At 43.6% G+C, this 27,065-nt stretch overlaps 1 protein-coding gene across 7 annotated transcripts in view; it reads right to left on the bottom strand.

The window, feature by feature from the left end:
* Positions 1-27,065, bottom strand: part of CACNA2D1 (calcium voltage-gated channel auxiliary subunit alpha2delta 1) — a 407,398-nt gene that overhangs the window by 23,982 nt on the left and 356,351 nt on the right. For all 7 annotated transcript variants that reach the window (XM_088651901.1, XM_035127294.3, XM_088651903.1 and 4 more), the window contains 12 exons: positions 26,124-26,195; positions 24,906-24,977; positions 21,621-21,682; positions 16,746-16,822; positions 8,571-8,631; positions 6,458-6,555; positions 5,778-5,859; positions 5,483-5,545; positions 4,048-4,151; positions 3,393-3,470; positions 1,551-1,624; positions 514-552 (listed from right to left, as the gene is read on the bottom strand). In XM_088651901.1, coding sequence (XP_088508027.1) covers positions 514-552; positions 1,551-1,624; positions 3,393-3,470; positions 4,048-4,151; positions 5,483-5,545; positions 5,778-5,859; positions 6,458-6,555; positions 8,571-8,631; positions 16,746-16,822; positions 21,621-21,682; positions 24,906-24,977; positions 26,124-26,195 — 882 coding nt within the window. The remainder of the gene's footprint in view (positions 1-513; positions 553-1,550; positions 1,625-3,392; positions 3,471-4,047; positions 4,152-5,482; positions 5,546-5,777; positions 5,860-6,457; positions 6,556-8,570; positions 8,632-16,745; positions 16,823-21,620; positions 21,683-24,905; positions 24,978-26,123; positions 26,196-27,065) is intronic.

Below are 27,065 nucleotides of genomic sequence, written 5' to 3'. Positions count from 1 at the left end.
ACTGCGCATGTGCCCCACGGACAGCCATTGGGACTTGGAGCACAGAGACGGAGCGCATTGGCTGGCGCGTAAGGAGCTCAGCCTCTCGGCGTTCGGAGCAGCTCTCGCGAGAGAATCCAGAGGGCACGCGAGATAGCCCCGTGCTTGCGAACGAGCTCTGTCTCCACACAGGCGCACTCGCAAGGCTGTTTACTTCTCGCGTGGACTTACTTCTAAGCGGCAGCAGCCATTGCAAGTGGCGGCGGGCGAGCAATGTCAGCTCTGCGCATGTCCCCATGGTTGCTAGAGCAACAGGTCTGTTCTAGCACCCGTTAATTTAACGGGCTTCATGACTAGTAGTAACATAATGCTTATCATTGACATAGTGTCTTTGTGCTTCAAAGCAAATATGTCATCCTTAAAACAATCCTATAAGATAGGCCAGGATGTGGCAAGGAGTCTACCCTGTAGAGGCATTACCCACAAACATGTCTTCAGGATCTACAAACGATTTATTAATTAACACATTCTTACCCGACTGTTCTTTTCACATCCACACAGTTCACTTTTGCACTGAAAAAGAGACATATAACGCAACATGTGAAACCTGTTCTTAAACAAAGAGTAATAATATTCAAACTAGAGTTGTGCTCATGCTGCTTTTGTAGCCAGGTCAAATGTCAAGTATTTGGGCAGAATATTTACATTTGTCAAAATTCACCACTGCTGTTCAACAGCTTGCGTTAAGTGCTGTTGCAAGACCACAAAAATCTCAGGACAATATTTCCAAGAGCCAAGAAGATGCACACTTATCCAACATAAAGTAAAATGGTCAAAATCAGGCAAAAGTATTAGTTCTGCAATTTCTGAATAACCAGACTTCCAATGAAATGCTCGAAAAAATAATTAGGAAGATGGATTCTTGACAAATCTGGTAGGTAACTCGCCCCATTCCCAGATTTACTACTCTTGCCCACACATCCCTTTCTTCACCTCATTCCCCCTTTATTCCCTCTTCTCCCACCCTAGGTACATTTGAGGGTGCTTGGAAAGGAGGGAAAGGTGGAAGGACAAGCAGTGGTGGGATAAAGCAGGACTCTGTTTAGGCCTTCTCTACTCAGCATGATAAGCAATCGAAGGCACTCGATGTTACACTATTGGATATTGGTAACAATTATATCACTGCATAACTTCTGCCCATTTATTTATGTATGAATGTTCGAATCAATATTTCCAATTGGATACTGAGCTGTAGCGCAGGAGCACACAATAAAACAATCCTAGATGTAAGTTGAAGTATTCACATTGATGCTCAAAAGAAACGCTACAAGTTCCTTACCTGATTCTTTGTAAAATAAAAAAATTCCTTCAGTAGCACCTTAAAGACCAACTAAGTTTTTATTTTGGTATGAGCTTTCGTGTGCATGCACACTTCTTCAGACACGGTATCTGAAGAAGTGTGCATGCACACGAAAGCTCATACCAAAATAAAAACTTAGTTGGTCTTTAAGGTGCTACTGAAGGAATTTTTTTATTATTTTGCTTCGACTCAGACCAACACGGCTACCTACCTGTAACTGATTCTTTGTAGTGATTCTGGTGAAATTCTCCATCCAGTTGGTCACATTGATTTTTACTCCAACAACTAACAGGGAATGCACAATATATAAGGGAAATCAGTCAGTTAAGGAGGATACATGGTCACTGATTTCAACTGCCACCGAAAGACCAAGAAAGAATAAGTGTTGCATCCCTCCATTCTTCTCCCAATAAAGGTCATCCATCAGGGCAACCAAGACCAATTTAGTCTCATAATCAGGTCCGAACTCCAATTGAAATTGGAGAAGGCAATCAGTTTCATTCAAGAGTGCTTGCATGGGGGTACCCAGCATGGGGCAGGGGGGCAGCTGCCCCCCAGAAGGCCAAACCGCGGACCCGACTAGGGAAGCAAATACCCGGAGCAGGCGCCCTGCTTGTTGACACGGGAGGGGAGGGGGGGAGAAAATGTTGCTGGTGCCATGGCTCCTCGGTGGCGGCTCCTCCTATCAGCCCGCCGTGCCTACATTTGCACCAATCCCCACCCACTAAAGCCTTCGCGCCTCCCAATGGAAAGCCCTGCCAGGCGGCAACCTCTCCTGCCTAAGAGTTCTGCTGGGCTGGCAAGCGAAGGAGACGCGGCTGCCTGCATTGGTTGCAGCCGCTGCCGCGCTCTACCTCCCAGTAGGCTGCACTGCGATCGTCGGCGCCACGGGCTGGGAATCACCCCCTTTCCCCCCTTCCGCACCCCTACCTACCCACCCACCCCCCCCGAGTTAGGAGTTGCTACTGAGACTCCTCCTGGGCCGGGAGAGGAAGTGCACCGACAGGAGCCAGTTCAGCCTCAGCGGGCAGAAGCAGCAGAAGCCAGCAAAGGGGGAGTGGGGGGCGGCGCCCGAAGGCGGTGGTCGCAGCTGCTGCAAGGAAGCTGTGTGGGGGCGTTTGCGCCGGATTGCCGGCGGCAGGAGTAGCCCAGCAGCAGCGACCCTTCCTCGCTGCCACCCACCCCGGGCAGTAGGAAAGGAGCTGCCTTGGGGCGAGGCACAGCTCTCCACTCTCCCTGCGTGCATTGCCCTCTCCGGGCATTGGCTGCTGTTTCCTTCTTTACAATGAGCCCCCCCCCCCAGCCGCTCTCCCTCACTGCCCCTGCCGAGAGAGGGGCGTTGAAGGCGGGGAAGCCGCTGCTGCCGCCGTAGGGTCACAGCTGGGGGGGGCTCGCTCGCCTGCGCCACCCCACCTTTCACATCTTTTGCTCCCTCGCGATGGGGAGGCGGTGGTGGCAGCTTCTTCTTCTTTGAGGATCTCAGCTTGGCGGGGGGGGGTCCCCGGTATCCTCCAAGGCCACGGGGAATGGCCCCCCACGACTAGCAGACCTCTGAGCCCCTTCCCCTTCCCAGATATATAGGGTGGGAACTGGCAAGGCTTCGGGGGGACCTGGAGAAGGGAAAGCGGGGCCCAAAGGGGTTTTTCAGGGGGGTAGTTAGGCCATAAATGGATGGGAGCGGCGTCTTCAGAGCAGGGGAATTTTGTGTGAGAGAGTTTAGGGGGTTCATTTAGCGACTGCAGCCACCGCCGCAGTGTCGTCGGGCCCACTGGCCCTGTGGCCCCGCCCACATTCCCACTTTGTGGTCCCTCCCCTCCCGTGCCTTGGCCCTGCCCCTGAATGACCATGGCTTCCCCCCCCCCCTAGTTTTGATCCTGGGTACACCCCTGCTTGCAACTGTCTTACCAGTACTCTTTTGTTCATCTTACCTCAAAAGGGTAAAACTAATAAACAGTTTTATTCAGACATCTGTGGGAATTTTAGCATGGTCAAAGAGACTTACAAGTACGTCCAATAACGACAGTCAAGAAATGTCAATATTATTGCTTCCCACCTGCAGGTTTCAGAAGTTTTCCATTGACGGTTATTTTCACAGCCTTGCTGACCATAATGCCATCTTCAGATACACTTCCTGAGAGAAAGGAAGGAAGGAAACCCAACAATTTAATAGATGACTATGAAACAGTCTTGGGGTGTCAGAGAAACCAAATGAATTGGGTTGTATCTGTTTGCAGATTAGGTTATGCCTGTTTGCAGTTCACCCTGAATAGGTGGCTCAGTTGGTTAAAGCCAAGGTTGTGCGTTCCGATTCCTGTATGAGCCAGTTGGATATTTCTGCACTGCTGGGGGTTGGACTAGATGATTCTCTGGGTCCCTTCCAAGACTACAATTCTATGATTCTATAAAAGCCTCCCAGGATTGTGCTCTTGAATGAAAATCTTTGCACCAGAGGAAGCCATAACCTAACTATGGAAGTCAGGGTCATGCTTCACTGACTCAACTCAGCTTCCTACAAATCCTTTGGCAACATTTCCTGAGTTTTAGCTAAAACTTTTGAGAAACAGACATGCATAATTGCTATATGGTAATCTTCATAGCCATTATGTATACTCTTCCAGATGTCTTCAACATTCCATAGTTGTGTAATATGGATAGACCGTACTGTATCTGGAGTTTAACAAGATAATTCTGGGTGCCCAGTGACTTACTGTTATAGAAGGGAGCTGTGAAGATGTAGTTTTCATTATCTAAGCTCCTTTTGTAGAAGCTTTCTTCGTAGGTTTCAGGATTTTCTGTCCAATATTCTCCTGCACTGAACATGAGACATTAATGTCAGCTTTTTGTCTTAATTCTCACATATTTTCTTATCCTGTGCATGCCTAACTTGAAGGAAGCTCCACAGAATTCAATGGGGCTTACTCACAGGAAAGTCACATTCACCACCTGACCACTGACCCTGCTGGCCGGGGCTGATGGGAGTTAAAATAGCAGCATCGGGAGAGTCTCAGGCTTTCCACCACTGGGTTCTTTCCACTGCAATCCAAGACCATTTATTTGGGAGTAAGGCCCATTGAAATTAACGAGATTTACTTCTGACTAGACTGTAGGATTGTACTGTTTGTTAATGTTACTGAAAACCTTAAAATATGGCTTATTGTAATAATATAGCTCTCTGAATATGTTCAAATTACAGAAAATGGCTTGCTCCAACAATACTAGACAAGAAGAAGTCTCAGGTCCATGAGCTATGTCTCCTATTTAATCTCCAGTCAAAATCCAACCATCTACAGGAGACAACGAGCAATTTGGGAAATCCCATTATTAAGTTTGGGATCTCCACAACCCTATTCTGATTTCTAACTCTGAAATTCTGTGAAAACCTGAAACTGGTTACAGACATGAGCCAAGTGCTCAACTAATTCCACATGCCCAAACGGAATTTGAGCTTATGTTTCTTGAATAGCAGCCTTTCAACGCCAGCAACAAACCACTTTTGAAATCGAGGTACTTTTTTAAAAAAAAGTTAGTGATAAAGGATTTGTGTCTGCCTTTGTTTTCTTTTTCAGTTCCACAGGCTATGTTCTGAGGAAGCTCACTGGATCTGTCCAATATAAGGATGATTCAGCACAATCTGTCCCTGTTATATTTTGTCTTGTACAGTAACTGGATTTCAAAATATGAAAAACACAGTTTGTTCAAAATGTATCTACTGTACTGTAATTTATGAGAATTACAACTTTATAATATGCCGATCAAGGGCATATTATTTTCAATATCTGGGTATGGGAATCAAACCTAGGGCATGGACACTGATTCCGAGTACCACCCTCTGTTTCCTCCCTGTGGGTCAGAATATATATTTGGGGTATACAATATATTTGTTGTGAAGACTCTCACTTTAATATTCCATTACCAAGTGACAATATCAATGGGGGCTTGCAAGAACTTCAGCCACTATCCAACCCCGAATTAGGCGTGCTTAAGAAATTAGGTGAGGTATGTGTTGTATGTAATATATGTAATGTAATGTTAAGTATATATTGTATTGATATTTATAATAAAATGATTTTTTTAAAGGCATGCTTAAGAAATTGATTTTGCCAGTGTCTCTGTTGTATTTCTTAGAAAGAAACAGACCCTTACCTTTTGGGATACACTCTAGTGATGCCTCCATCCGTAGCTACAAATCGTGCTGTAATCCCCTCACTGTGGGAGGAAGAAAAGAGAGACAGAAATATTTGAACTGAACTGAATTTGGAATGATTGCTAGCCCTTGTAATATTCTATGCACAAATGTTTGCATTTTCATATACTTAATGCCGTGTGTGTTCCTTGTGTGCTCTAATTATCAGAAATGATCCAGTATTATTTTAATACACCATTAAAACCCCCAGAAATAGCCATATTGCTTGGTTGGGGGGAGGAAAATAACACTCACGGGTCCTGCTTACTCCAGTAATTCTGAACAAGTTCACTTGTAAATCCTGCATCCAGCAAAGCTCTCATAACCATATCATTACCTATCAAAGGAAACAAGCCAAAGATTAATTAAGATCACAGGTAGCTGCCAAGTCAGACCATTGGTCCATACAGTTCAGAACCTGCTTACACTCACTTGAAGTGGCTCTCTAGGGTTTCAGCAAGGAGGGGTCATTTTCAGCTGCACTTGGGAGATATGGAGGGATTGAAACGGAGACCTTTTGAAAGCACAGCTTGACTCTAGTGCTTAGTTATGATCCTTCCCCACACTATGACCACACCCCATAATAAAAATGAACTCAGATTTCAACTGATTTTAAATCTGTACAGTTTGGCATTGGTTGCTGCAATGACAGAAAATTCTAAAATCAAAAGGCCAGCTAAGTTTTAAAAAGTATTGTGTTTTGAAATGCCCTTCATGTAAGAAGGTCAGAACAGTTTTTATCTTCACATAGCAACCTTATGAACTGGATGAAACTCTGGAATCTTGCATACAAAAACCCAATAAACAGATCTGGTACTATATGTAATTTTGGGGAAAAGGGTGATCACATCAACATTTCTTCTTTGGAACCAATTGCTGCATTTATATTGTCATCTTCTGCAAGCAGTTTCATTTAATGAGAAAGTAAGGCTTACATGAAGGATTTTGGGGGGTGTATCGATCTATAAATTCACTGAAATTCAGAAGAAATGCAGTGTTGTTGTCAGTTATTTTCACAGGCCCACAGTAGTCTCTAGAAAAAGAAAACAGATTTTTAAAATATTGCTTTTAATCCATGAAGTAAGGCAAACAAACAAACAAACAAATTTCTGGCTGAGCTGGTTTGGGTTTGCAGGTATCCTGGCTAATCAGAGAACAGTAAACAATGATTTACCTAGCATTTGGTAGCAACGTGTCATTTAGTAGCATATCATGTAGAAGTACTTGCCTGCAGTCTGCAGTGTATCACTTTGACAACAGTGATACAAATGGAAAAATTATGTTATGCATAAAATTAGGGAAAGTTAAATGCTATAAGCAAGGAAACACAAGATTAGAGCGTTTTCACTCTGAATGACCAGCCTTGATATAGGAATGGATGAATCCATCAGCTTCAGTTTCTCAAGTTCCAAACATAAGTAAAGTTTGTCATATTTCTGTGTAGGTTTGCGATATATTTTTAAAAATTCATTTATGTTTATTTCTTTATTAAATTTCTATACTGCCCTGAGGATCTGAGGACTGTGGGGCGGTTTATAATATAAAACAGAAAACTACGCAACATTAAAAACCCTCACAAAAGATCCTCAGCATTTTAAAGTACACTTAAAGTACACTTCTCCTAATATGAACATTTAAATATGACATTTTACCAAAGTTATACATTTCTGCAACCAATCTTAAACAACATAATGCATTTTGGTAGGCTATTTTTGATTATATAAATGGATGCACATACAATTATAGGTGCATAGAAACAGGGTTTTGTGCCCGCACTCAGCAAGAATTCTGACTCCCAATGGTTCAACAAGAGCAACTACTTACAGCTTCCACCCGCATGCTCAGCCCTCACTGGGGTGCTTTGGCTGTGTGTGCCGATGTGTCTTTTTCATAATCTTTTTGTACCTCTACAAACCCTGGGAGCTCCCAAGCCACCAGATATTTTCCTGTGTAAAGGTGGTGAGGTTTTGGCTACAGAGGGATCAGCAGCACTCAAGAGAACTGAGGTGTCATGGGTCAAATGCTCCATTCTGTTCTCCCTCTGTGATCCAGTTTTCTCTCATCTCTCCCCCCTCCCCAATAGTCAGCATACAATGTCTGTTGAACATTAGGTTAAGAGGCTGCTGTTTTAACAACTGTGTAGAAGATGGAATTTCAGCAGATGGAACTTGTAGTAAAGCGGTTAGAGTACTACACTAGGAGCAGGCAAACTGGAATTGAAATCTTGACTAAGCTATCTTAGTTGAAGCTATTAAGCTGAGTGACCTTGGGCCCGTCACTATACTCTTAGCCTAACTGATCCCCAGGATTGTTGTTATGATAAAATGGGGTGGGAGGAGGGGGCTATGAACAAAATACACCCCTTGAGTCCCTTGGAGGAAAGGTGGGATATAAATGTAATAAACAATCAGGAGAATGAGTGGTTCTTTCTACCATTTTGTATCTACATATCTTTTTCTCCATGCGCCTTTTCTAATGACTCCATTCCCTTACCCCTCCCACCTGCTGGTCAGTTTTCCCCCTCTCAAAAGAACCCCACATTTCCTTTGCTTTCCCTCCTGAATACTGTTTGTATTTCTGCAAACTTTGGGGTCACTATGAGTCTGCTAATGCCACCATCTTGAGGGTTGGTGCTGTCGTTTTGGCTATGTAAGTGTGAACATTGGAAGACTTCAGACTGCTATTAGTATAAGATGAGATCATCTATAAATAAAGTGGGCTGAATCTTCACTAAATTAGTTAGGACTAAAGTCTAACAGAAGTCAACAGAACAAGTTAGGCACGATTTAGTTCTTTTTGAAATCAATGGGACTGAAGTTCAACTAACTTGGTCTAGATCCAATTTATTTTATTATAGTTGTTGTTGTTGTTGCATTTCTGTTGGAAACTGCCCAGAGTGGTTGGGGAAATCCAGCAGATGGGTTGGGTATAAGAAATAAATTATTATGATGTTGTTTATTATTAATTATTATTATCATCATCATCATCATTTGTTAGTCGAGACTTGTTATGTATCATTTGGGTATGCAGAACAGGGAAATGACCAACCTTGGTGCTAAAAAGGTGTAGCCGAATTCATCAAAGCGATCTAGCTTCAGAGTTTCCGTAACTATAAAGATGAAAATGCAGTGTCAGAATCTTTTATAAGCAAAACTAAGTAAGTAAATGCAGTGGATTTCAACATTTTTAAAGCACTCGGTTCATAGGACAATTCAAACAATGGCTCCAGCTTAACAAGCTAAAGTTATTAAGCTGGGAAAGAGCATTGTGACCACATACATACTCCCACTCTGCCTCACCCTGTGTTTCTCCTTGCATGTCTAAAATGTGAAATTGTGGTTTAATATGGATGTGCAAATCTGGAAAACTGGCTTAAAGTAAGCACTATGGAAGCAGCAAAGACAATCAATATTACCCCACCATCCACATTTTCACATTAAAAGAGAGATTCATGTATTTATCATTAAATAGCAGCAACGCAGCCTGAAATACTGCAATAATTGGTGCAAGGTAAAGCTGGCACAGTATTGACCTGCTAAGCATGACCATATGGCAACTAAAGCTGAAGCCATGGGGATGTCAAGATGCAAACCAAAAGGGCTTGTAAAATGTGCCACAGGTAAAATATTTTACTTAGCATAAATTCATTTCAGAGTTCTTGAAAACACAAATTTGGGGTGAGGTGTTAATCTGAGTTTCTTAATAAACTGAGAGGTGACAGGGTCAAAGAAGCAAGGAGAAAAAAAAGAAACAATTTAGAACATGTGAGGAAAAAATACATCATATTCCCTTCCCTATCTTTTTTTTTTTTGTCATGGGAGAAGCCCCAAGATGAAGGACACAAAGGAGAACATCCAGGAGGAATGGAAATAGAAGCAGACAACATGTATAAGCAACAGTAAATAGAGGGAAATTGAGCAACAAGAATATACTTGCCATTTTGGACTGTTATAATCCATCAGAAAGAGGCAAGGAAACAGAAAAAACAGGGTAAAGCAATAGGGGTCACAAACCAATATTTTATTCAACCAGCCCCTTGAATAAAAATATTGTGGCATGAAACGAGATCAAAGGTTCATTTTCTCTACAGCTGTACACTGGAGAAAAGACAAACATCTCTGAAGACTTGAACACGTCTTTTGTCAACGTATATCCATCATATAACTACAAAACAGCTTGAGCTGGCAACAACAAAGGGTCAATCGTACATTATGTGGAGCAGCTATTGGGGCCATTTCACTGCTCCCTGGAGCAGCTTTCCTATGTGACCAGCATAAGACATGGAGAACGCGCACAATGCTACAAGGGACGTACAAAAGATGTCAATGCAGCAAGACGGAAGACTGCTAAGAGAAGGTTAGATAGACTCTTAAGAACCAAAGCAGACCTCTACAATCATAGCTGCCAAGTCTCCCGTTTTCCCCGGGAAATCCCCGTTTTTCCAGCTGTTCCTAGCTGAAAAAACGGATTTTTTAGTTTTTTCCCGGTTTATTCTGGCGCGACGGCCATTTTGGAACTGGGCGGAGCATGTTCAGAAGAGACTTTTGATGCTGCTCTGCCCAATTCCAAAATGGCTGCAGTGCGACTTCTGGCGCGGCGGCCATTTTGGAACTGGGCAAAGCAGCATCAAAAGTCACTTCTGAGCATGCTCTGCCCAGTTCCAAAATGGCGGCAGCGCTACTTCCGGTCTGCTATTTCCAGCCCGGCCCCTTATTTCTCTGACAGCAACTTGGCAGGTACCGGTATGTCTACAATGTGTGACCTGCCAAGCCAAACACTTCCATCACTCATGTCCTGAAGTAGGTTCAACCTGCCTGTGTGAGACCACCAGGTCACAAATTGTATAGGCTTGCCCCACCTGTGTTCTGAAAATAGGCAAAGACTTCCTTATTTTATCTAAGCTTTCATCCAATGGTTTTATGAAGTTCTAACATGATTGCTTTTAACTGCTCTCTGCAATCCATTATACCCCTGCTTTAAATCCTTTCTACGTACTTTTGTTATTATGAACTGCCCTGAGCTCCCTTTGGGGGGAGAAAGGATGGGCTATAAGCTTGAGACAAACAAACAGAGCAGCTAGAAAAGGATTGCCAACTGCGTGGAAATTTGTAGGAAAGCAGCAGCAGTGAAGAGGCAAGCCAGAGCTGCTGCTTAGCCTTCCTGTGAATAAGTGATAGAAGACTATGAAGACCGTTGGGGGAACTGCAGTAAATTCAAAGTGCGCCCAATAGGCTACAAACTGAGACCAAACAGTGGGAACGTAGCACACAATGGAGTGCATAGAGCTTCTGCAGCATCTTGGAAGCAGTAGTTTCTGGTGCCCATTGGGACTGGTAGAGCAAAAGGCAGGGAGACCAACAGCAGGACAAGTGCAAGCCCACAGCAGGCAGAGTCAACTGATTCTAGTTCCCTCCTCATCTTCCTCCTTGCTAAGTTCTACAAGGGGCAACACTGAGACTATGAAGGAGGCAGCAGACAAGGAGAGCCGCCCCCTGGGCTGGATGTAAGGCAAGCATTTGGGTGCTGCCTCAGGACAGGTGAGGCTGGTGGGGCAGTGAGAGCCACATTAACTCAAGTCGACCAGCCTCCACATAGCCTGAGACCCGAATGAACACCTGTTCCCACATTAAGGTCTCTGTACACCTTGTCATCTTTGGAGATTCAGGTTTGGATGCTCTCACTGGGGGACAACTGAGGAAAGAGCTTTCCGGGTGGTGGTGCCCCGCTTATAGTACTTACTCTCAGGTAGACTTGCCTACTTTTTGGCCTGAGATCAAGGATACAAAGGAGAACATTCAGGAGGAATGGAAATAGAAGCAGACAATATGAGCCACAGTAAACAGAGGGGAAAGTGAGCAACAAGAATATACTTGCCCTTTGGGACTGTGATAATCCATCAGAAGGAGAAGGCAGGGAAACAGAAAAAACAGGGTAAAGCAAAAAGGGGTCACAAACCAATATTTTATTCAACCAGCCCCTTGAATAAAAATATTGTGGCATAAAGCGAGATCAAAGGTTCATTTTCTCTACAGCTTTCTCTGGAGAAAAGACAAACATCTCTGAAGACTTCAACCCATGTCTTGTTAACACTTTCTTTCATGTACCTTCTATATAATGCAGCTATTTCAAGGATCTGTGTAATGGAAATATTGACTCAGGGGGCCCCTAAGAAATTTTGCCCAGAATCATTGATCTTGCACTCAAGAATTTTACAGACTGCTTCCAAGTTCAGGAAGTCCAGAAATAAATTATGCAATATGCTGGGCCACAAAAATATATATACTGTATATCCATCACGTATGTATAAAACAACTTGAAAACTAGTTTTGAGCTGACAGCAACACACGGTTAATTCATACATAATATGGAACAGCTATCTGATGTATTTCGCTGCTCCCTGGAGCATTCCCCCCCCCTCCAATATGAATAGGAATGCACAGTTGCACACAGTACTTACTACAAGGGACATACAAAAGATTGCAATGTAGGAAGTTATCAGCAAGACAGATGACTGCTAAGTAAAAGTCAGACCCAAAGTCCTAAAGTCAGCCTGCCAAGCGAAATACAGTCATCCCTCACATTCTACAGCCCTCAGGAGGTTAAAACTACCTGTTTTTCCTGCCTGCAGCAGACCACAATAATTACAAATTTCCTAGGCTTGCCTGTAAGTATGGGCAGAAATTTGACATATAGAATTCCTTCCCAACAGAGATCAGGCAGATCTCTGTAGTGCTGGGTTGCTAACAGTACAGACTCAGATGTAATATTGGAAGATAGTTATGATTCCCTCTCATTCCTCAAGGCAAACACAAATATGATTTATTCAGATTTATTCAGTCCAGGTTGAATAAATTATACTTTGGTGTTCCTTAAAGGGTTTCTTTTTTCTTTTTTGTATTCTTATGCTGGCACATTCTTTCCTTTTCTCATTTTTTGCTTCTCACTTTAACGACAACTTGAACAAAATCCAATAAGGGCACAATCCAATTTACGTCCGCTCATATCACACACTGCATGAAGCATTCAGAACAATTAAACTACCACACAAACCTAAGCAAGTTGAACTACTACATCATATGTTGCATAAAATCTTTGCTAAATTCCAGAATACACAACTACCTTGCAGGTGGGCTATTCAAAGCATAAGCTATTGCTTCCTTAAATAGAGGATACCCAAAGCAATAGAGCAGTGTTTCCCAACCTTGGATGTCTAGCTGTTTTCAGACTGCAATTCCCATCATCCCTGACTACTGGTCTTGCTAGCTAGGGATGATGGGAGTTGTAGTCCAAAACCCACTGGATAACCTAAAAGTTGGGAAACACTGCAATAGAGGATACCCAAAGCACTGTGTCTCTAGGTAACGTAAGCAAGGAGATGAGGGAGAAAAGTTTTACCAGTGCAACTAGAGTAACAGAACATATTCTACTTGTTTAGAGTACTCTTTGTACCTTGCAAGCTCACACAATGACTTGGAATCATGGCTCTAGAGTTAGAGAGTACTGTACATCACGGTAACATTAACGAATTTCACAAGATTCTGACTTTTTAAATACTGCTTTTAAAAAGGTGAGAAAACAATGTTGCAGAATGGTAAGGCCAGCCAAACAAACCATAGTTTATGAAGCCAGGAAGGAGTTATTACCACATGCTCCCTCTTCGCCCATCTCCAGGCCTGGCTCGCCCATTGACTCTAGTGGTGCAATGCACCATGGCGCCTGGGCGATCAGGGGGCGCTGAGGGGCGCTGAGGGGAGCCCCAGCAAGTGGGGGAGCTTCACGGTGGCCTCCCTTTTCCCTCCACCAGCCGCACCGTGAGAGCAGGGAGGGAAGCGAGCGGAACAGGGGCACTAGGACCCTGTTCCGCTCTGCAGCGCCACGATCATCCCTCACCCCGGCGTTGTGTTTCATTGGCAGAGGTGACGCCACATGGCAACACCTCTACCAATGAAACGCAGCGCCCTGTTGGCGGGAAGGAACCCGGCGTGGCCCGTCCTGCCCAGGCACCCCGCTCCGCTGGGAGAAGGGAGGAAGGCCGTGCGGAGCACGCCCCCTCCCCCACTCAATCCGGCGGCATCGGACAGGCAGGCAGCCTCCAGCACAGCGCGGTCCTGCTGTGAGGTGCGGGGGCCGCCGTGAGGCTCCCGCCGCCTGGCACGCCAGGTAAGAGTTTTCCTTTTTAAAAAAGAGGGGGGGCGCCCGATGACCTTAAGACGGCCCTGCCCATCTCTCAAGCCAAGAATGTGAAAGTGTGGTTTAATCTTGTGCATAATGAAAAACTGGTTTAAAGTAAGCACAATGAAAGCACCGAATCTGGTGTGTGACGAGTCTCCAAGGAGGGGAGAGCCTAGTTGGGGATGCAAGCCGATGCCCGTGCTCAACCTAATCAATCTCAGTTGAGATATAGTTACATCCCAAATATGTAATGGGATGCATCAAGAAAAACACTGGCGAACAGTTACAAAACATTAAGGTATTAGGGCAACCCTTGCAGACATCAGATGGTTAGCATCCAGATGTCAGTAATGTTTCCCCTGGCTAATTCCCCTTCACTTATCATAAAACAGCAACATGAAATCATAGAATCTTAGAGTTGGAAGGGACCCCAAGGGTCATCTAGTCCAACTCCCTGCAACACAGGAATCTCAGCTAAAGCATCTATGACAGGTGGCCATCCAACCTCTGCTTAGAAACCTCCAAGGAAGGAGAGTCCACCGCCTCTCGTGGGAGTCTGTTCCACTGCTGAACAGCTCTTACTGTCAGAAAGTTTTTCCGAATGAAAAAATGGAACACTATAATAATTGGTGCAAGTTAAAGCTAGCACATTATTGAGTTGCATTGTCTGACAACATGGTAGCTGAAGTTCAAGAAGTTAGAATGCCAAGATGAAAACAAGATGTAAACTGTACCAAGGTTAAAATATTTTACTTAGCATAAATTGAAGTCAGAGTTATTGAAAGCACAGGTGTTTTTTGCAGGGGGGGAGGTGTCCTGATTTTCTCTATGGACTGGGAGGTGACAGAGTCAAATAAATAAGGGTGAAAGAACAACATGAATAGAAAAGCATATTGTGGAAAATACATCATTTTTCCTTCTCTGTCTTTCTAATACTCAACTGGCATGGGAGAAGCTCCAATATTTAGGACACAAAGGAGAACATTCAGGAGGAATGGAAATAGAAGCAGACAATATGAGCAACAGTAAACAGAGGGGAAAGTGAGCAACAAGAATATACTTGCCCTTTGGGACTGTGATAATCCATCAGAAGGAGAAGGCAGGGAAACAGAAAAAACAGGGTAAAGCAAAAGGGGTCACAAACCAATATTTTATTCAACCAGCCCCTTGAATAAAAATATTGTGGCATAAAGAGAGATCAAAGGTTCATTTTCTCTACAGCTGTACTCTGGAGAAAAGACAAACATCTCTGAAAACTTCAACCCATGTCTTTTTTCAACACTTACTTTCATGCACCTTCTATATAATGCACCTATTTCGAGGATCTGTGTAATGGAAATATTGACTCAGGGGGCTCCTAAGAAATTTTGCCCAGAATTATTGATCTTGCACTCAAGATTTTACAGACTGCTCCCAAGTTCAGAAGTGAATCATGCAATGTGCTGTGTTGCAAAAAGCATATATTTATCACATATCTATGAAACAGCTTTAAGACTAGCTTTCAGCTTGGCAGCAACACATGGTTTATTCTTACATAATAGGGAGCAGCTATTAGGGGGCATTTTGCTGCTGTTTTTCTATGTGAATAGGAATGCAGAAATACTTACTACAAGGGACATTCAAAAGATTGCAATGTAGGAAGATAGATGACTGCTAAGTAAAAGTCAGACCCAAAGTCCTAAATTAGGTGAGGATAATGTGTGACTTGCCAAGCCAAACACAGTCATCAGTCATGTACTAACTACAACCTTAAGGAAGCTAAAACAACCTGGTTTTCTCGCCTGCATGAGACTGCAAGACACATATTGTTTAGGCTTCTTCTACCTGCATCTTATTTCATCCAAGCTTTGGGCTGATAGTTTTATGAAATTTTTACATGACTGGTTTTAACTGCTGCCTGCAATGTGTTATAGCATTGGTTTAAATTGTTTCAATGTGATTTTTTTTATTGTGAGTGTAGAATGTGTGCTTTTATTTAAAATGCATCTCTGGGTTATTTGTGGGGCATAGGAATTCGTTCATTATTTTTTTTCTTCAAAATATAGTCGTCGTCCCCAGAAGGTCTGAGGAACAGTGGACCGGCCCCCTGCTGAAAAAGTTTGCTGACCCCTGGCCTAGGACACCCCCTGGATAAATGACAGAAGAGTTATACATAGGGCTCCCTTTGAAGAATCCTAGGGAAACTGCACTAAGTTCAAAATACACCTGATAGGCTTTGTACTGAGACTAAACACTGGAAATGCAACACACACCAGAATTCAAAGAGCTTCACTGGCACCTTGATAGCAGCTGTGGCTACAAGAAGCAACACTCAGCCTAAGGAGGAGGCATCTGGCAGGCCGTGCTGCCCCCTAACAGGGGAACAGGCATGTGGGGGCTGGCTTAGGACAGAGCAAGGCTGGCCAGGCAGCACCCCATTCACTCATGTGGACCAGCTTCCACGGCTTGAAAGCCATACACAGCTTAGGACCTGAAGGAACCATTTGAGTCTACTAGAAAAGAATCCACATTAGACGCAATCCAGATTATATCCACTCATATCACAAACATTCAGAACAATTCAGCTACAATCCAAAATTTAGGAAACCTGATTTAACCTAGATCCAGAGATTGATCTAAATCACAATGAGTTCCAGCGAAGTCACACTATGCACACAATCTAGGCTAGATTTCAAAACGCACAACTCATACCTTGGAGATGGACTATTCAATGCATTAGCTATTAGACCCTTAAAAAGACAGCAACAGAGGATATCCCAAGCATTGCTTCTCTAAGAAACATAAGCAAGGAGATGAGAGAGAAAGGTTGACCAGTGCAATTTGAGTAACAGAACATATTCTACTTGTGTAGAATACTTTTGTACCTTGCATGCTCACGCAATGACTTGCAATCATTGCTGCAGAGTTGGGGGTACAGAATTCATGGCAATACTGCTGAACTTCACAGGAGCTTCATGGCTTTAAAAATGTTGCGTTAGAAAAAGGACAGGAGAACCATTCTACAGACCACACACAATACTCAGATTCTGGAGAAAGGTCACGGCTACTTACATTTTGCCTGAGTTAGTGCTTCCTTAATGTTGGCTTTTATGTAGTAAAAGCTGTAGGATGGTAACACCAAGGCCAAACTATATAATAAATAAATCAACATTAAATGGTGAGAATAAAGGCACATTTCAATACCACGGAGCCTTATCATCCTAGCATTTTCCCTAGGTTTGGTGTGTAAGAAAATCATGGAACATGTGATTTCATGGCATACATTTGCCTGGCTAACTACTTCACTAAATCCGCTTACTGCTTTCTGCTGCATTTGAACTCCACTGCTCCAAATTAAACGTGTGGTACCGAGAATGACGTCCTTTCTGACCCCATCTCGACATTTACAGAACAGTCACCATTTTTCATGGCTTTGTTTAACAGGAAATTAGTATCGCAGGATAGATTAAAGGTTGCACACAACTTGAAAAATTAGGATGGGTTGAAGGAGGAAGGCAGGCAAGGTCTGTTTATTGAGACAGTGATTGCCATTTACTTCTGAGTATTCATGCATTGCAGTAACTGAGCATTAAGTTGTTTTGACAGGAGAGTTGAAAGGCTCAATCCACATGGGGTTTTCTACAACTCCATTTGCTTAAAAATAAACCGGGTGAGTCACATTTGTACCTTACACATTGAAGAAAATGTTGCTCCCTGAGTGAATATGTTTGGCTTATTAATGTGAGCTGCAGTTTTATTATTTGCACCAGACTGGGAAGTGCTTCAGGAGCCAAAGACAAGTTGGATAGATCTGTTTGCATGTCTAAAGCATTTATATATATGTGCTGCTCTGGTTTGCCAGAAGCAGCTTTGTCATGCTGGCCACATGACCTGGAAGCTGTACGCCGTCTCCCTCGGCCAATAATGCGAGATGAGCGCCACAACCCCAGAGTCCGTCACCACTGGACCTAATGGTCAGGGGTCCCTTTACCTTTATATATATACTAGTGGATTTTAGCCCGTTTAAAAACGGGCGCTAGAGGAAGCGGCCTGCCGGGACTGGCTTGGCGGTGGCGGGTCTTCCCGCCACCACCAAGCCAGTTCGCAGCGGGGGCTTTTCGCCGTTTGCCTTCCCCTGAGGGGGAGGCAAACGGCGAAAAACCCCGCCGCGCCGCAAATCGGCTCCGGGACTGGCTTGGCGGTGGCGGGTCTTCCCGCCACCGCCAAGCCAGTCCGCAGTGGGGGTTTTTCGCCGTTTGCCTTCCCCTGGGGGAGGCAAACGGCGAAAAACCCCGCCGCGCCGCAAATCGGCTCCGGGACTGGCTTGGCGGTGGCGGGTCTTCCCGCCACCGCCAAGCCAGTCCGCAGCGGGGGTTTTTCGCCGTTTGCCTTCCCCTGGGGGAGGCAAACAGCGAAAAACCCCGCCGCGCCGCAATTCGGCTCCGGGACTGGCTTGGCGGTGGCGGGATGTTCCCGCCACCGCCAAGCCAGTCCGCAGCGGGGGCTTTTCGCCGTTTGCCTTCCCCTGGGGGAGGCAAACAGCGAAAAACCCCGCCGCGCCGCAATTCGGCTCCGGGACTGGCTTGGCGGTGGCGGGAAAAAGGGGAGGAATTCCTCCCCTTCTTCCCGCCGCTGCCAAGCCAAAGCGGGCCTCCCTCCGTGCCCGCTGCCGCTTCGGCTTCCTCGGGTTCCCCGAGGAAGCGCCGTCCCATGCCGGAGGTGTGCGGCAAGGCTGCCGGGGGGGGAGCGCTTCTCTCCCCCGCCGCCTCACCGCGCACCTCCAGCATGAGACTGGGCTTCGGAGCGGCGGTTGGCGGAGCGGCAGTTGGCTGTTCCCTGTGTCCCGAGAGCACGGGTCCAATCCCTGTGTCCCTGGTTGTCCCTCCGTCCAATCCCTGTGTCTCTGGGGGACATGCGCAGTACCCCAGGGACACACGGGACATCTGGACGCAGGGACAACATGGACATTATTATATAGGATTATATGGTACTTACCACACTACAGTCTGTTAACGTATTATGGCTGCTCTACAACAGTCTTTTGCAAACTGGTTCCATTCAGGTGGTTTGCATGACAACTCCCATCAGCGCCAGCCACTGTGGCCAATGCTGAGGGATGATGGGAATTGTAATCCAAAACACCTGAGGGCAACAGAATGAGAAAGACTTCTTTATAATGTCCCAAGAGCTTTGCATGGCCTATAGGATTTTTGCTTTGTTCTGCAGAGTTGCAAGGTCCAATTCAGATTTATCACTAGCCTGACTTCTATTTAAATATACATATTGGCTAACTACTACTGCTAATAATAATAATAATAATAGTTGTTGTTATCTGCCATTGAAGACACTATCTCTTAGCAGGAGACCTTGTAGATGATGAATTTTAATACCACGTATGGAGGAACAAACTTTTTTTATTTATTTAAATATACCACTGTAGCCCTTAGCTGTCATTAACATGGAGCAGGACTGCTTATTATGTAATATTTCCAGCAGATGCCTGTGGAGGAACATTGAAAGGAAACTGTAGGATACTCAGCTACAGACATGATAGTCAATTGCCATTTGAACTGTACACAGTAGGGATTACTCTTTATTTGGTGACAGCTTTCCACCAATTCCTCTCAAGGGAAATCAGAAAAGGCTTCTCTGTTATTAGCAGTTACTGCTGAACAGAACCCACTAATCAACATCTATAATTTTATGTAGAAATATGTCTACAGAATTGTTGTCTCCAGGGAGACTTAACTGCTGTTTTTCCAGGAGACCCAAAAGACATTTTTTTAAAAAAATTCAGCCCAGAGAGGAATCAAACAAGACTTTGAAGATTAAGTCTGTCAAAAAGATAACCAGTGAGGTAGAGCAATAAGACAGGAAATCCCCTAATTACAATTTCGGGCAAGTAAACAGGGAACTATGGTTGCTAATGATAGATAACATCAAATGTTGGCATTCATTTTTGAAAGATCCAAAATCTAATAATTTTCACTACTTCAGTTTAAGTTATTGTCAAATAATATAAATCACCAGAAGGCAGATAGGAAGGAAATTATTTCAGACACAGAATCTGCTCCAAGGGTTGCTAGGCTTCCAGAATAGTATATTTTGTGACTCAAGTTGCACTTACAACAACAACAGCCTATCTGGGCTTGCGGTAAATTGCCAGATTCATGTGTGCAAAATCCAGAATTGCATTTGCAAGCATGTTATGAATGAAGATGAACATGATTCTTTTATTTAGTGGACATGCTTGACCTGTAGAGTCTATAGACATGCATTAAAGAGCCAAACTCAGCCCTTTAGAGATGGCAGAATGTATAGGAGCTCTCCCTGGCTTTGGTTAAGCTGAAGCATGCAGGGTGGGTTATGGTGGTAGAGTAGCCTGGTAGCGGCAGCCAGTGCAACTGAATTTGGTAACACATTCAGTTCCCTGTACAATAAAAGGTAAATGTAAAGGTACCCCTGACCGTTGGGTCCAGTCGCGGACGACTCTGGGGTTGTGTGCTCATCTCGCTCTATAGGCCGAGGGAGCCAGCGTTTGTCCGCAGAGCTTCCGGGTCATGTGGCCAGCATGACTAAACCGCTTCTGACGAACCAGAGCAGCACACGGAAATGCTGTTTACCTTCCCGCCGGAGCGGTCCCTATTTATCTACTTGCACTTTGACGTGCTTTCGAACTGCTAGGTGGGCAGGAGCTGGGACCAAACAACGGGAGCTCACCCCGTTGCAGGGATTCGAACCGCCGACCTTCTGATTGGCAAGCCCTAGGCTCTGTGGTTTAGAGCACAGTACTAGAAAGCAAATGCAGGCTCTGTCCACCTTGACTTTCACTATCAGCCACAGCAAACAAAAAACTTCTGCTCTTGACTCTGCTACCACTAGAGTACGCCAAGCTCCACCCAATGGACTAGTATTAGATATATTTTTTTCAATCAAAAGCCAGCAACCCCACCAGTTGGAGCAGATAGTGATGGCTGTTTTTTGAAATCTCAAATGTTTCCTCTTTACTGATCAACAGTGTAGGATTATTTGTCTCTTTCCCATGCACCAGTCATTTAAAGCTTATTTATTTATTAAGATTACAGTACATTAGAAGAACTTAATGGGAAAGGGGGAAGGTTTAACCTTTGTAAGGGGGAAGAGGCCCTGTGGAAATTAGCTTGTCTTTTTGTTTCTGAGATTTATTATAAATCTTCAATTTTATTGTTTTCATTTCAGCTCATTAATGCCTTTCTCCTCCCTCTATATTACCATTGTGCGCACATGCGTTAAAAGAACACCACTGGGGAAAAAGCAGTTTTGGGGTAGTCATACAAGGCTGCAACAAGGTTCTTTTGGTGGGATGTTTACCAGTGTGTAGGAGCTCTTGTGCTCATCAATTAAACACCAGAGAGGGAGAAATGCAGGTGAACTGAAGGAACTGAAAGCTGAAGCCACCTGAGCGTGCTCCATTTCCAAAATAATTTGTAGAAACTGTATTAATTAAACTGGAATTTTGAAGGAGCAGAACACAGGCCAGGGCAAAGCCATGTAGAAATAAGGGAAGATAAGAAGGGAGCTCTGCCTTTGTTAAGTCAGGAACAACCACAAAAAGTAGGCAGCAAGAGAATGTCTCATTCCACAACCTGGGTTCAAGTGCCTCTATGACTCTGGTGATAATCTGCCTAACCTCTGATGACAAAACTGGCAGGAGAATGTGGCCATTTAGATACTGCATCCTAGGTTGAAAAATGCCATAAAGACATCACTGAAGCATCACTAAAAGGGCAGAACAGGGTGTTTGTGGACTTTTTTTATTGGGTTTCAATTATACACAATTTCACTGACATGTGCGGTGCCTCGGAACGTAACCCCCAGATAAACGGAGGGCTGCCTGTATAACAAAATTTGCCAGGTTAAGGATATGAGGATATTTTTGCTTTTCAACACAACCCGAAATTTTATTACCTGTAATCAGTACCATTTACAGCTGTCCATGTGTAAGTTCTGTTTCCTCTGTCGATGTAGCGCTGCAAAATATTGAGGAAGACCATCATTTTCTCCATGATCTCAAGAAAGCTAAAAAAAATAGTTTTTTAAAAAACCTACTCTACAAGATTCAAGAACAAATCCTCATTGCATTGGTATTACAATTAAAAGCTTTATATTACTTTCCATATCTAACAAGCCTAATGTTGTCCAAAATTATTTTCATTTTTTTTATTATTCCTTTCTGGCAATTTAGATTTCCCCTACATGGTAAAACAAAATGACAACACAACCTTAAAATTGTTATCATATAAAACCTTAAGACTGTGCAGTTGATAGATATGAAACATGCCTAGCAATATGAGAAACTCTCACATTATTTATGTGTGAAACTCTGTGCCCAAGATGCTCCCACAGAGAAAAGGAGTACTGTGAACTGCTGCTCCACCACATGCACCAGCTGTTAGGCATTGAGGCTGAGCAGTGTAAACAAAGCCCAGGTCTCTTCCTCTGTCCTCAATGACATCCTCTTTGGGCGCTGGAGAGGGTCACCTTGTGAGCCACAAGGTCCAGCTCTCTCACACCATTTCCTGGTCTGATTCTATTTATTTATTTTCCAGCACCGTTTGTAAATATAATCATCATCATAGAAGAATCATAGAATCGTAGAGTTGGAAGAGACCACAAGGGCCATCCAGTCCAACCCCCTGCCGAGCAGGAAACACCATCAAAGCATTCTTGACATATGCCTCTCAAGCCTCTGCTTAAAGACCTCCAAAGAAGGAGACTCCACCACACTCCTTGGCAGCAAATTCCACTGCCGAACAGCTCTTACTGTCGGGAAGTTCTTCCTAATGTTTAGGTGGAATCTTCTTTCTTGTAGTTTGAATCCATTGCTCCGTGTCTGCTTCTCTAGAGCAGCAGAAAACAACCTTTCTCCCTCCTCTATATGACATCCTTTTATATATTTGAACATGGTTATCATATCACCCCTTAACCTTCTCTTCTCCAGGCTAAACATACCCAGCTCCCTAAGCCGTTCCTCATAAGGCATCATTTCCAGGCCTTTGACCATTTTGGTTGCCCTCTTCTGGACACGTTCCAGCTTGTCAGTATCTTTCTTGAACTGTGGTGCCCAGAACTGGACACAGTACTCCAGGTGAGGTCTGACCAGAGCAGAATACAGTGGTGCTATTACTTCCCTTGATCTAGATGCTATACTCATCATCATCATCATCTATTATTTCTACCCTGCCCATCTGGCTGGGTTCCCCCAGCCACTCTGGGCAGCTATATACAATTGGGCATGAGTAAAATGACCAATTTGAAAGCTGCTACTGGCAACCAGGCCTATGGATTTCTTCATTCCAGGCTATGGTAATGGAGAACATAGCCACACTGAACAGGACAGCCAGTATGCATCGATAGAAGCACAAATATATGTGTGTTACTGGAGGGCAAGATTAATCTGAAATTTTCAATTCACGTAATTACAGAATGAATGAAGGTGAGGCCCCATGATGGAAAATTTTAGAAGGTCCCTGGGCACGCTGTAGAGATTTAATCAGAGTTAATACATCCCAGAGGAGCAGGTTCATTCAGTTTTCATCATTTAAAGTGTAACTCCTTGCCAGCTGTAGCATATTACAATGTTATACTGAGAGACACAGATTTATAGGAATGCCTGTGATAAAAACTGTACAGCTGCTGCACTGCAGAGTTACTAATAATGTTCAAATGCACCGCAACAGGTGTCCTGCTTCTATCTAGGTACAATTTAAACATAAACATTAACAAGATTTTGATTTTTAGGAGTTCTAGAGAGAGCAGAAAACCTTTTATAGAGCACCTGTTTTTATGGCTAGAGCACATGTAAACATTCTGAGGAAAGTTTTGTGGAAACGTAGCATCTGAAAATGACTTGCTTTGATGTGATCTAAGTCTGAAGGAAAAAAATGTATATGTAGTCTGCTTCCAAATGCATAACTACCATTTTAGGGTTCTCGGCAAGTTGTGACAACATGTTGTCTCTGTCCTTCTCAAAGCAGAGCTGAAGAACAGCCTAGCAGTCACATCCCTTTGTGGGCCACCTTCTGAGGGCTGACTGCCAGTAGACTGCACAAAGGTCAAAAGTCCCTGGAGCAGTCAAAAGTCAGGTTTCTACACCCATCCACCCACCTCGGCACCCTCCTTCCAAGAAAGCAGGAGGCATTACCACAGTTCAAGGATAGATTGTAGCCAGACCAAATGTCTCATGGAGAAGACCAGTGAGGAAGTGTTCCCTGTTCTCTCCAAAGGGCAAACAGAGAGGTCTAGGAATTTGCATTTAGCGCCCAGGCCTGACGTCCCCCACCCAGAGGTCAGGAGTGGATCTACTATGAAATCCATGAAGCTTTCAAAAATGGGCCTATTAGACCAAATTTGAGTTGCATGACTCAAACGGATTAATTTTTCCTTGCATATATTTCAACAACCCCAAAGTTTGAGAGTCAGTAACAGAATGTTGTAAAGGTGTGGTGAACTGCCATGGAACAACCCCATTGAATAAGATAACGGTGGTTACCTAGACCTAGATGGTTGCAAAGAGGGCCCCATGATAGTTCAAGCTTCAGGGCTCCAAAAATGTAGGTATGCCACTGCCAGAGGTTCAAACCTTGAGCTAGGATTTTTTTTAATCCTCCTACACAGATTGTGGCATCTATGAACACAGTCAAAGAAGAGCTCTCTCTTAATCTGAGGTGAGATGTTGTTCTATGTGCAAATGCCAGACCACAGCTTCTCTCCCACTACAGTTTCAGATTTGAAGACCTTGAACATCACCACCATCATGTATCAAATGCATGATGCTAATAAGCAATTGGAATATTTTTGTTTCAGACAATTCCTAACATGCACTTGCAGGGGCTTGGAATAGAATCTAGAATCTGGATTCCCCCAACCCAACTTCACAGATGGTAGAGAAAACTACACTCTTTTATCTTCTCGCATAAAAAACCAAGAATAAGCGCCAAATACCTGCATCTCCCCACCTCACAAGGAGGATGGGGAATCCCCAACATAGAAACATATTACAGAGCCAACCAAATACAACATATAATCCCATATATACAGGAAGATGAGACAAAACAATGGATACACCTAGAGATGGACTCAATTGAAAATATCTACACCACAGCATACCCATTCCTCCCAAACAAATTAAGGAAAATTCCCACCACACTTAATAGGTACACACAAACCATGTTCAAAGCATGGAAAACTCACCTCATCTTGAGACTTGACCAGCGTTCTAAATGTCCTATCTCCGCTTTCTCCATCTATCATTTTTTTCCGAATCTACAATCAGGAGAATTACAAAAATAAAGAAGCAAATCCAATGTATTCAACTAATTTTGAACAGGGTCCATGATCATTTCCTGCACTGTGTAAGAAATCATAAAATTTAAACAAGATTTGCCTAAATGCCATGCTTGAGGCTACATTAAACAGCATAGCTTATTCATTTCAATGAAATCACATGCCCTCCAACTTTTTGGGAAGGCAAAGGGGGACACACACCATCCCACCTGCCCACCCTCTGCTCTCTTTCATCCCCCCCCCTATCCGCCCAATCTCGGCTTGCCCTTGTCCGCCCACTGCTCCACGCGGAATTGGGGTGCCCTGAGACGAAGGCAGAGTCTGGAGTGGCTCTCAAAGAAAGTGCGGTGCTTGTGAATGATGGAATCACTGGCAGCCCCATTAATTGCCATGCTGGCCGCAGCCCAACAATGCATGAATCAAATCCCCAACATCTATTTTAGCAAGGTTCTTGGAAGCAGAGCTTATAAAATTTATTCCCAGAACCCACTGTAGTTCCGAGCAGCCAGAACTGGGCTGAGTTGATTACCCCTAGGTGTAAAATATTCAGTGCTTGCTTAATAGAATCCCAAGATCTGATTTCTGACTCTGCACTGCAAGCAGGGTTCTCTGATCCATAAGGATCTTTGAGAAAGGGATTTTTGGTTGTGGAACTCAGGGTCATGGGATGCCCTCCCCAAGCAGGCCTATCGCTCACTGATATTACTTGAAAAAAGGCATCAGATAAAAAGCTCCTTATGTGTGCTGAGCTGCTTAAGATTGTGTGTGTGCTCATTTAGCTGCTGGTTTTCTTTTATGAAAACTCCCTATTCTTACATATTTTATTGACTGCTGTTGCTGTTTTAAAACTAGTTGTAAGTCACTTTAAATTAAACACCGTGTGTGGGGTAGAGGCGAGCTTTATTTGTCCCAGAAAACAAATAGCTTACCTAACAATGAAGACAGTGCACTCAGCTACATTAGTCAAGAACAATGTTTTGAATTTGTTATAAAGATGCAACAACAGATGGCACTAGAGAGCAAAAGAATTCTATACAATGTTTACATAATGATTTTATTTCTGACTTATTTATAGCATTTTTTCCTATGTGTAGATATACCCAGTGATTAATCAATATCATTTACCTCAACTTTAATATCGTTTTCCAGCTCTGCATCCAGAAAATCCAGCGTCACTGGCTCCTGAGATTTAGGATTCTGAAGAAGAAGTGTCAAACCAGCATATAATAAACATATTTCTTATTTTTTGCCATGTTGCATTCAGGAATAAATTGCTTGAATTCATTCAAATTCTATCTTGAAACTCATGGGACTCATAAAGGTGGAATTACTTACCTCTCTAGTTTTTAATCAGTACAGCTATAAAAAATGTAGTATTTCCATTTTAACAATTATATATATTTTTTAAAAAGAGATAATTGTGCAAGAGATAATTAGTTTACCCTAGAATGTAGAGCCTGGTAATGTACTGAGGCTCTTTCCTCAATCTAAATTATTTCACAAAATATATGTGTAGAAACTGCAATTGAGAAGGCAGATACAGCATCACGAGGACACAAAGAAGGAAGGCAGGAAGAAAACTTTTTATAGCTAGTCTCTACAGAGGAGAGTTAAGTATAACAGACTTAGAATCATAGAATCATAGAGTTGGAAGAGACCACAAGGGCCATCCAGTCCAACCCCCTGCCAAGCAGGAAACACCATCAAAGCATTCTTGACATATGCCTGTCAAGCCTCTGCTTAAAGACTTGTTTTTCCATAGGAGTAAAAGCCCTTATTTTTGAAATTAATGGCAGAGGTTGATGGGCAAAGATAGGAATCAAAGGAGAAAGGATTAAATTCAGATAAAGGAAAAATAAGGGGAGGAGGGAAGTCCTCATTGTTGAAAAGGGATCCAGTCCTGACAGGTAATTTTGAAAATATCTTCAGAAAGTTTAGTCTTCCTTGCTGATACAATCAGGCCCTCACTACCACAAAGTAGTATCATACCACTCCTGATAGCAAGGAGAGAGAACCCGTGATCCTCCCCAGGCTGTGGGACTCCAACTCCCATCAGTTCTAGCCAGC

The sequence above is a fragment of the Zootoca vivipara genome, chromosome 9 (assembly GCF_965207765.1).
Source record: "Zootoca vivipara chromosome 9, rZooViv2.hap1.1, whole genome shotgun sequence".
NCBI classification, from domain to species: Eukaryota; Metazoa; Chordata; class Lepidosauria; order Squamata; family Lacertidae; genus Zootoca; species Zootoca vivipara.
This window is presented reverse-complemented; position numbering and strand designations above follow the sequence as displayed.